The 11,447-nt window shown below is 40.6% G+C and overlaps 1 protein-coding gene across 11 annotated transcripts; it reads left to right on the forward strand.

Annotated features, from left to right (window-relative positions):
• Positions 1 to 141: 141 nt before the first annotated feature.
• On the forward strand, positions 142 to 9,785 carry Galk (N-acetylgalactosamine kinase). Of its 11 annotated transcripts, XM_078185053.1 has the most exons (14): positions 151 to 290; positions 372 to 501; positions 580 to 696; positions 799 to 869; positions 1,526 to 1,565; positions 2,502 to 2,682; positions 2,991 to 3,158; positions 4,186 to 4,393; positions 6,336 to 6,450; positions 6,618 to 6,775; positions 7,577 to 7,717; positions 8,203 to 8,317; positions 8,759 to 8,963; positions 9,572 to 9,785. In XM_078185053.1, the coding sequence occupies exons 5-14, from the start codon at positions 1,556 to 1,558 to the stop codon at positions 9,735 to 9,737; spliced, it is 1,467 nt and encodes a 488-aa protein (XP_078041179.1). In that variant the 5' UTR covers positions 151 to 290; positions 372 to 501; positions 580 to 696; positions 799 to 869; positions 1,526 to 1,555; the 3' UTR covers positions 9,738 to 9,785. The 11 variants fall into 11 exon arrangements, with proteins under 11 accessions (XP_078041176.1, XP_078041184.1, XP_078041179.1 ...); XM_078185050.1 differs by having other exon boundaries at positions 142 to 235; positions 347 to 501; positions 799 to 1,565; XM_078185049.1 differs by having other exon boundaries at positions 580 to 709; positions 799 to 1,565.
• The last annotated feature ends 1,662 nt before the right edge of the window (positions 9,786 to 11,447 follow it).

Genomic DNA, 11,447 nt, shown 5'->3' on the forward strand with positions numbered 1-11,447 from the left:
TTGCTGTAACAATCACATAACCACATCCAACAACAAACTGTATGCAATGTACATATGTTTAAAAATCTACAAAGCGATTCGTAGCGACATCTGTGGTAGTATCAAGAATCGCTTGCTTGAACTGTATACCCAACGGGTCCCAAGTCTCAACTGCACCAGCACGAGCACCAGCAACGTAACCAACAAGAACCGAACCGGCTGCATCACAGTTTCTGCTTCTACATTATTTACATGTGTATGTATACAGTATACATAATCCACAACTTGCACAGGTGTATAATGTATAATATGTATGTATATAAAATTATTTTATTATATAAAATATTGTATATTTTGTATATAAAAGTCTGTGATTTGCACGCGCTGAGCAGCGAAAGAAAACACGAGAGTGCAGTTGCGGTTGTGGGCAGGTACGCCGATTCTTATTGTTTAAATTCATCCACTTGCTTTTGTTCACAATAATCGCGAGGATATTATTTCTTCGGCATCTTTGTGCATAAGGTCTGTATGCCAGAACCGTCGACATTATACATATTTGTTTACTCACCTCCGCGGTTATACATTATACGATAATATCAGATGATGCGGATAAGGTAAACCATGAATCTAAAGGACGAAGTATGGTTGATGGCGTTGAGATAAAAGACGGAAAGTGACTTGAACCGTCAGCCCTATTGATAAGCGAAATAGTGCACTGTACGCTATACAGGTTTAGTTTAGTCTAGTTTTGTATGCCTTAATGTTTTTGCAAAAACTAAAATTTTTAGGTGATTCTGCATTTTGCATTGTGTTTGGTAGATGTGGGCGACTGTGGCGACTTCTGTAGAGAAGAACTGGAATTTCGTTCGATGCCCGTACAACGTCAATCGGTGTAGTAACAAAACGTCCAAACTACTAGCCAAATTACCAACAGTTGATTTTGATTAACAGAACGAAGCCCAATTGCGCTCATTAGCTCAGCCGTCTCGCGCCAGTTGATCTAGCTTCTCATCGGTCACTGTTTTTTGTTACTAATTCATAAAGGAAGCCGCGGATTGCATACGACAAGAAAAAAGTTACTTTAAATGATTTCAGGAATCTTCAATTTCTAAATTGCGAGTGATTTTTTGAACACATTGTATATTCTTTCCCGGTCGGAGGAATGAGTGATCTGTTTGACTCCTGTTTGTCACATAAGCCGTATACATCTGTATGTAGACATGTAATCGAATTATATGCATATTATACGCAAGAACTTATGTAATCCAGAGTCGTATTCAACAGTTATTTATATCATAATCGTTTTTACAAGTTTTTATATTCTAAATAATAAAGGCGGACAATATTGTACGCAGAACAAGGACGTCTTTGTTATCATGGTCGCGTATATGTACATATGTATACAGCTGATATGTGTAATAACCATTTACGACGATCCTCCTTATCGATGCAAGGCATATCGATGCCTGAGTAACATCGTTGTTGACGTGGACTCGCTGTAGCTCACAGTATCCCGGAGTATCTTATTCTTAACCAATTTTCGCAGAATTCGAATTCATCGTTAATCATTTGATAGATGATCCCAAGTGAGTACAACTGAAAGTTCGCAACAATTTTATCGGCAACTGTGCGATGCTTATCAAGACACAACAACTTTCTTTTAAGTACGAATCTCAGAGGATTTCGTTGAATCGCTTAACGTAAAATAAGTTTTAGGTAAACCGATTTCCGTTTGACCGCGAAATTGTAGGTTGAATCTGTAATTCGATATTCGTCGCGTGCTACGAAAAAAAAACAAGAACGGAAATGAAAACCCGCGTGCGTGGTCGTTTGTATTTGATAAGTCTAGTTGAAAACGATGATTGCAGCACGAGACCATTTTCACAATAGCTTTACGTTCGAGTAGATCGATACCGCAGCTCATTGCACCGATGAAAATATTTCTCACGATACCAAATTAAACACGGTTTTTCGAGATCATCGTTATCGCGGTGCAACGTTATTTTTTCCTCGATTGTATGTATTGCACACGCTTAAAGTACTTCAGGCAAGTACTTAGATATGTACGCACGACACGCAACACGTGCACGTATGTATGTATATATATATATATATATATATATATATGTTGGATTGTTTGAGACTCAAAGTTTGAGAAAACAACGTTTGATGACAAACGAACTTTTCGTCTGAGGAACTCTAGATATTTGTTTTGGATCGTCTTAAAATATAAGTTGGAAAATTAGAAATGAAACGAAAGCTACGGGTGCTCGTTATTCGAAACGGAAATTTATATTGAAACGGAAAATCTTGTCGGGTATTCGATATTCTCGCGGAGATTAAAGACTGCGGTAGAAAATCGTAGGATCGATTGTACATTGTTTGTAAACTAACGATCGTTGTGGTACATTAATAGTAACGAACAACGAATACAAGATTCGATACAATATTAAATAAATTGGAAATCGTGAGACAATATTCTTGAACACCGGCGTCGGTTTTCAAGTTGGAATATGTTTTAGGAACAACGAGTTCCGCTATGAAAAAGAATGACGCGAATGCGGATACCAATGCGGAATCGGAAGAGATGGTTCCCGTTTTACAATCCAATGGGAAGTTAGAGGATAGAATGAGCATCCTGGCTGCCTATTTCTCGAGAAAGTACGAAGTTCCGCCTTCGTTCTTCGTCAGAGTTCCTGGAAGGTAGGTATCGGCGAAAAGAAGAAATATAAAATTCAGCTAACGCATCTCGTTCACTTTCGACTTGTAATGGTTGGTACTCTGTGCATTTGTACACGATATTCTTTTGTAAAATGTATTGTATTGTATTCAAAACTGAACAGATGACACTACCGGTAAGATCCTTCCGGTAAATTTTTCAGCTAAGAACGCATAGATAGATTGCGAACGATATTTACATATTTGCCAATATTTCGCGGTTCTTTGGCCCTATATTGACGACATCGATTCCTCGGGGAGCAATCGAGTTTATGTTGTCCGTCTGTTTGTAGGGTTAACTTAATTGGCGAGCACATCGATTATTGCGGATACGCTGTTTGCCCCATGGCCATTGAACAAGACATCCTCGTTGCTGTTGCTGTCTCGCGAGACGATCGAGTCCGACTTACCAATATGGACTCGAAGTACAGAGATTTCCAGTGCAACTTAAAAGACGTGAAGCAAGTATCGCGAAACTGCACAATTTCTGGCCAGTCTCGTCGTCCTTTTCCCTTTTACCCTCTTATCTTTTACTCTTAATTCTTGGTGATCGATCGCGAACGATCGGGCGAAATAAGCCGGAAAGTTCGTTGACAATTTCCGGCTGGAACATCGGAATGCAATTTCCGTCTGCATCGACGTTGACATCAATGCCGGAGTCGGCATCTAAGATAGTTGTCGCGGTTAAAGTAGACCCTATTCGTTATCCGCGATTCACGATTGGCGATGTAATGAAAGGCGGCGCGATCGATCGGAAAATTGGCGTAACTGCGAATCGTTCACGGAGATATACGAGAAATGATCGTGTTCCCGAGCTAGAGGCGAGTAAATTGTTCGATGCGACGCGAAACTGTGAGCGAGATCAGATTTTTTAAACGACGAGAAACCCGATGACGCACGACACATGACGCATGATGCATGACGCACAACGCACGACGCATGATCCGCGACACGCGATGAGAGAATAATTTGATTCGCCCTTTTTATTTTTTGTTCATTTCCCATTGCTTGATCTATGATCGAACGTGGTACTACATTTCAAACTAGTGATCGGTCTTATTTGTCGCCCAATTGTCGATTACCACTGTACCTCGATGAAATTGTAAAGAAATGTTTTGCTATTAGAAGACGATTTGCCATTTTATGAAAACACAAGAATTCGTAAGAATGGTAAATAATTTTAAATATTCTAGAATAAATGATTTAACCTTACCAGTTGAAAAAAATGTAGGTATTTCTTATTCTCGCACCTCGATATTAGCACTATTCTGAGTTATGAGAATGAAGGGTATCAGAATTTTCAGGTTGCAATGATTTCCCACGTAAAGATGTTTTGTTCAGAATTGCTAAATCAAACAATAGGGGCACGCGTCGGAGAATAATTCGATAAATACACGGAGAGACAAGTCCAGACCTGTCAAATAGCAAAGCAATGATGCAGATTATTCGAGGTGATTAGAGGTGACCGAAATTTCTAATTTTCTACAGTGCCTGCATCGAGGGCGCTGGCGGTGGCCCGGACTGGTACAAATATTTCCTCTGCGGTGTGAAGGGTGCCCTCGAGGTGATCCCAGAGGAGGTCGTTCCTTCTGGAATGTTGGCTGCAGTTTGGGGAAACGTACCTCCTAATTCAGGGCTCTCGAGCTCGAGCGCTCTCGTCTCCGCCGCTGTTCTTCTGACCGTGCACGCCAACCAGGTGAGCATTCGCAATCGCAATCGCTGCAGCCTGCATCCGTTAATTAACTTACAGTCTACAGCTAATGAAATCTAGTCGGACCGCGGTATTTCGGGCGGTCGATCGCAATCATTATCCATTTCCGTTCTTGCTCGATCCATCTGTTAACGTCGCTTGAAAAAAATAAGTCGAAAATTCCGCAGCAATTCCCGCCGGGAATTAATCTGCGGCTTTCAGAAGATTTTGAATCGCGATCAACGCGATTTATCGTTCCTATGCGTTGTCTAAATTTATTGGGTTTTACCACAAGTTCACCGGCGATAAAATATCGCCCGAAGAAGAATTACACCGACGAAACATTGATCAAGAACAGCGAGAAAAATGGTACGTCCCATCGCTAAATTGCAACTCTCGCAATTCTTAACCAACCGTCTACATGCGAAGGTGCTACGAAGGTATAGAAACTGTTGGGTACGGTTGAAGAATCTTGAAATCTTAAACGACTTTACTTTGAACAGAACAAATTTTCGATAGGAAAATTCTTTGATAAAGAATTGCCTTATTATTATGCATAGAATATTATTCTAATATGAAACCAGTATTCGTTGGAATTTCATTTGATATAAGAGAGCTTCGTTATCTTTGACGTAGTTGTGTAACAGGAGCTTATCGTGGCGTGATGAGACGAGGTAGACGACAGGGTAATCCGCGGATCAACATTCTTGCGGTGGGGATAGTCGGTTCAGTTTGTCGAGCGCAAAGTCAAAATGCTGACTATGCGTGTTGCTTTGGCGTGTTTGCCATCCTCGACGAACTCGTCGCCGGCTTTCCTATAATTTACTTTCGCCGCCGCGCCAAGCCGGGTCAACCCGCGCCGGCTCAAATGTTCTCTCATAAAATTCAGAAATCCATAACAATTCAATTTTTCCTTGGATATGCTAATATTATAGTTATTACCTCGGTATTGCGAGATTGCAAAATGTAACCGACAAGGCATAAAAGCGGATTTTCGCTATGTCAGCGCAGTGGTTGCAGACAGGTATGTAACTTCTTAATACCAGTTGAGTTGTCGAGTCGAATGAAATAGAAATAGCACCAAGAAGCGATTCCGTGTGCGTGTTTCCGAAGGAAAGGATATTTTTTCTTGGGTTTGCTGGTAAAGGCATCACCTAGAAGACTTTCGACCACTAGCGGCTGCTGGGATTTCTAACGTCACTCGAGAAACTATTTCCACGATGAACCTTCAAAAAGAATAGAGAGCCATTAGTTCCGGAAGTTGATTGATTGTTTCTGCGGAGCATCGTCCACAGCGTACACAGCGACGACAAACACTTGTGACAATTATAGCTTGCGTGAACTGTGCGAAAGTAATTATTCTTACGCGTCGCGACCGGAAGAAAATTCGCGATTAACTGGCTCGCTTGGGTATAAACGTTGACTGGATGGGGACTATGGTTACATAATTCGAGTTTCGATATAGCTGCGTGAACGGCCCTACCGAGCCGATTAAAAAGTTTTTTAATACCTTCGCAGGGCGGACTTAACGGCTGCTACCTTGGGCGTGTGCAGTTTATGGTGTTTGGAAAAGTTGTTGTAGCATTTGCGGTATGATTCTGGTGCCTGCGGAATAATTTACCGGTTTGCAAACCGATCTCGGAATACGGATACGTATACTAGCAGTGTATTCCAGCGCGTTTGTAGACTTGTAGTCTACAGAGCTTGGAGAATTATTATGAGCAGATTAGAGTCTAGGGTCTGGAGAGTAACAGGAAACATTCTAGGGTTTGCAAAGTGAACCTCTGAACAATTTCTGAAGAAATTGTATTGCTTAGGGCATCGGACTGGGTCTAGCGGCTCCATCCTCCAGCGTCTCTCATGGCACCTACAAATTAAAGGAAACAACATTTTCCAACGATTTTGTCGAAAATTAGTTAAACGAGCAAGACGTGAATTTTTGTTTCAGCATCGAAAGCAATTATCGAAGCGCGAGCTGGCTGACATTGGTGCTAAGGCCGAGAGACACATAGGCACTCAGGGTGGTGGAATGGACCAGGCGATTGCATTTCTTGGCAAAGCTGGTAAATCGATATTTTTTCTTAAATTCTTCCACAATATTTTGCGAATGATTTTGAACGATTGAATCGATAAAAAATGTAATCGATCGAACAAATTCGGCTGCTACGAGTAGATCGTTCGAGTCGAGATCATCGACATTGAAACGCTCGCGTGTCTCGTGTGTCGGTAGGTTCAGCGATGCTGATCGAATTTCACCCGCTGCGTGCAACGAACGTCGCTCTACCTAAAACCGCGGTGTTCGTAATAGCGCACAGCCAGGTTTGTCATAACAAGGCTGCCACCACGGATTACAATTTAAGGGTTGTAGAGTGCAAGCTGGCTGCTCAGGTAATCTATTCCTAAAACTCGACGATAATATGAGCTAAGGAAGAAACAAAATATAGCCGTTAATAGCCGATCTTCTAAATTGCTTCAAGAAATTCTTGCAGCTAAAGAAACAATGAAATGTTACAAAGCTTTGTTTCGATTCAAATTTAACATACTTGGTTAATTTTCTGTCGGTATTAAATTAGTGGATCATGGTAAGGAACAATAGGGACAATGGTACATCAATGGAACAATAAATTAACGAGTGTCAATCGCAGAATCCAAAGCACGGAACACTGATCAGGGAACGCTAATGGCGACGGTCGCGTCCGCGTTTGCGGTCGAGATCGAGATCGAAGAGGTATTGATTCTGTTCGATTATCCGAAGAGCCACCGATATTGATTTTCGATCAAGTTTTATAGATGTTAAAAACAAACTTGATCGATGCGTTTTGCCAGGCAACTTCTTCGAATAACAAGGTCCTGCTTTCGACGGAATGGGGCTTGGTTTTTCGGTTGATACAAACTCTTGAAAATTTTCAGCTAACTGAACGAGAGACGACTGCGCTCGGAAATAATTTCGATTCGACTCTAACGGTCTTTATAGAATTTACATTAGGATTATTTCTCAGGCAAAATTATAGTTATTATTATCATTTAGAATTCTTTCGATAGATGGATAGTAGTTGATAGGAGATAAAGCGCTGAAGATTGGCAAATATACATATGTATAGATAACAATCGAAGATGGTAGCTAGGAGTCGATTAATAATGTCGCCATCGAACAACACACGACGCCAATCGCGTTTCCTTCGATTCTAGATGATAGCGAAGAAAGGTAACAAGAACTGGGAGAATGTGAAGAGATTAATCGATATCCAAGAGGCACTCGGTATCAGCGTCTACGAAATGGTAGCTGTGGTAACCACGAACCTTCACGAGGAGCCGTACACTCTTAACGAGGTAACTTGGTTAACTTGGCATAAATCATTGATAATAACGATAATCGTAACAAGAACGACAACAATTGTAGTTAATGACAATAAGAAGAATGTCGGTATCGGGTCGTACTCTTTCTTCGATCTTGCGACGTCGTAGCGGAGGAGAGGACTTTGAAATTGCTCGTCGAAAAGAATCTGAAGAAGCCACGTTACAAATTCCCTTACTTCATGGATACACTTTCCTCGGAAACAAGAACGAGTTTTCTTGATATGAGGTTTTCTTTGGAGAATGTGGTTCAAACAATACGACCTTTCTAATTGGTGGTATAATGGGAATATAGTTTTTGATAAAACTTTGGGAACAAAATTGTGAGGTTTGAAAAGAAAAGATAGGATCCAGAAAAAAAACTGCAGTTTCAGTAATCTAATAATCGCCTTATCCTTGATCAGAGACTGACTCATCGAACTATTATCGATCAAATGAGATCAACTCGATTGCTTGTTTAGATCTGCGAAGAGCTGGGCACGACGATACAGAAGTTGAAGGAGATCTCGCGTCTGGGATCGCTCGACGAGTCGCAGCCATTCAAGCTGAAACAACGAGCTCTGCACGTGTTTCAAGGTAACAGAATATACATAAGTTCGGTAAACGTTAATACATGAGTAGAGTTCGGTAAACGTTAATCGAAAGACAAGGTAGATCAGTACTGTCCCGCATTTCGGCTTATGGTTACGTTTCCAAGAGCTCGCGAATTGCCGTATCTATCAATATAAGGGAGAAATTCACCGCGACGGGTCTGGAAACATTGGTTACTCGTGCCGCAATTTTTCTCGACGGAAACAGAAATGTTACTTGCAAAGACCGCGATCCGCTAGTCGTCGGTATTCGGAACAAAAGTGAAATAGAAATGAATTTTTTCGGTATAAACAATTCAATTTGAAAGAGAAAATAATTTTAGCGCGTTCAACTAAAAAATTATATACATAGAGATAAGATAAAGGTTGACAATGAGAATACGAGACGGCCGTTTTAACAGCGTGCTCCGGTAACTGATTTTTTCAGAGGCAGGTCGAGTGGTAGCGTTCCGTCGCATTTGCGAGGACAACACAATCATGGAAAAGGAGAAGCTGGAACAGCTTGGTGTCTTGATGTCCGAAAGTCATGTCAGTTTGCAGAAATTGTACGAATGCAGTCATCCCAGCGCCGACACACTCGTCGACAATGCAACGAGATGTGGTGCACTCGGTGCTAGACTGACGGGTGCCGGGTAAGTTAGCGAAATGAAGTTTCATTCTCTTTTCCTATCTAGAATTTAGAAATTATTCCTGTCGACCACGCTTGGTGAATGTTTTTCGTTTATGATACGATCTTAACTTGTTACAACTGTCAGATCACAGGTACATATCTCTCACACAGTGCACACGCGCGCGCGCGCGCGCACACACACACACACACTCACTACACACACACACTGTCCTCGCTCTCTTTCTGTGATGGTCGCCGTCAGGGGGAGAAATCTACTCAACGAGTTTGGGTTGATTGGAGAAGATGGTGACGCACTAATCGGACTGGTTTACGGTCTTTCTTTAATCAATTTCGTCATTTTAATGCCGAGAAAGCACTCGAATTGCGTTGCCGCAAGTATTCAAATGCTTAAAAATTCCCAACTTCTAGACCTTTGTATTTTTCTGAATCACAAACGTTCATCGCATGGGAAATCAATCGCGAGCGATGGCGTGAATGGATAAATACATATTTGCATATTTGCATATTCGCAGATTTGCATATTTGAATATTTGCATATTTGTCCATATTTACTCATAGTTTGCATGTCCGCATGCTCGCGATGCACCTGAGGGATTTCATTTGTTGCAGGTGGGGCGGGTGCATAGTGGCCATCACGAGCAAAGACAAGGTTTCGCAATTCGTGTGCGCACTGAAGAAGCAGATCGCAAGAGACGGGATCAAAGATGGATTCGAGCTCGACGACCTGGTTTTTCCAATGGGGCCGAACCAAGGGGCCGCGATTTACACGTTCTAGTTATTATTAATTACATACACATTATTAAAGCTTATTTCTTTGTAAAAATGGTTTATCTATGTATTTAGAAGAACGCCAACAGTTCTTTTAATTTGAATGCAAATTTCCTCAAACTTTTTAACTTTTCTATAACTGTGGAAGGGTTCTGGACGTTCTTAAAATTATTTCCTCAAAGAGATATGAATAATCGTTCGTATCCCTCTTGTTGTTCCATAACATAACAAATAAATCTTTATTTGTCCGGAAACCTTTCATTTATATTAAGTAAATATCTGAATAGGAAAGAAAGACATTTCACGTATTGAATCGTTAATATATTGTAATACATCTTTAAGAGTCTTCATACTTACCAAATAGAAGCAAACGAAATCCTATATCGACGTACCACAACAAACTTTAAATATAACTTAAACTCTATATCAGGATAAATAATAATAAATACGAATAAAATAAAAAGCACAAATTATAAGAAATAAAACTTAAAGGGAATTAAAACTTAACGCTAATTTTCTAAATAAAAAATGCTCTGGACGTTCGCTCAAGTGTGAATGGTCAATCGGTTCTGATGCACCGAAATGAACCGGCATTCAGAGAACGGCTATGAAAGTCTTATCGAAATCGTAACATAGTACAGTGTTATAATCTAAACAGTTCTTTCGAACAAGGCGTATGTTTAGCTCTTCTCTTCATGGAATTCGGAGATAGATCCGCCGACGTGTCCAACGTTAAGAACTTTAAACAATTATAATTTGAAGGAATGGACGAAGTAGGAATTGAATCATTTTTAATTATTTAGAGGGAACCTGTCCCGAATATATAGAAAATTTATTACATTGCGGGATTCTTTGGGACTTGAAAGACATTCTTTATCGATTATAAAAAATTGGAAGAATTTGTAACAGTTTGTTTGACAATATTTTTCTCAGCACATTTTTTGTGGCAACTATTACTACCGGAATGAATTTTAATTGCGAAATGAGCCTCTTTAGTGCAAAAAAGGACTGAAATAAAAAATATTAAACGGTTACATCGCAACATCGAAAAGAGTTACAACATCGATAAGATAGAAATACTATAAGCCAGAAGATTTATTTCGATTTATAGCGCTCGACGGGCGAGCGTCGCTGTGGACGACGGGTATTGGAGCGCGCAGTATTTTGGGCGGATATATCCGCCAGCCGTCCGCTAAGGGTCTCTAACGTCCGAGAGGTAGAGGGGAAGTTACGAAAATACGGTAAAATGCTAGCGCAGAGCTGCTCAACATGCTTCGCGCGGTTTGTAATGGAACAGCCACGCGCCGAGGGCGAACCTACTGGCAACGTAGGAGAGCTGACGTCAGAGAAGAAAAACTCAAGTGTTTACGTTTTTCATGCCGGTGTTCGTTCTATTTCTCTTAATCCCGACATTATTTATGACATGTCGCTGTCACTTTCTTCAGCCGAACAACGTATAATGGCAACATTGTCCTAAAACTGCTCAAAATCTGCCCGACTTTCGACGGGCTAAATAGTACATAAATGAGGACAGTCTGAATTATTCCATATCAGAGTTTATTAATTCTAAAGATCAAAATTTGTTTAAGACAGGCATTTCTGTATTGAAATCTCGTTGAAAAAGGTGTAGTAAAGCAAACGGGGTATATTTTGATTAAATCAACAGCTTTTGAAAAAAGATATACAGTTTTATATATTTACTTAAACATCCGACGTT

Source organism: Augochlora pura, chromosome 7, assembly GCF_028453695.1.
Source record: "Augochlora pura isolate Apur16 chromosome 7, APUR_v2.2.1, whole genome shotgun sequence".
Taxonomy (NCBI): Eukaryota; Metazoa; Arthropoda; class Insecta; order Hymenoptera; family Halictidae; genus Augochlora; species Augochlora pura.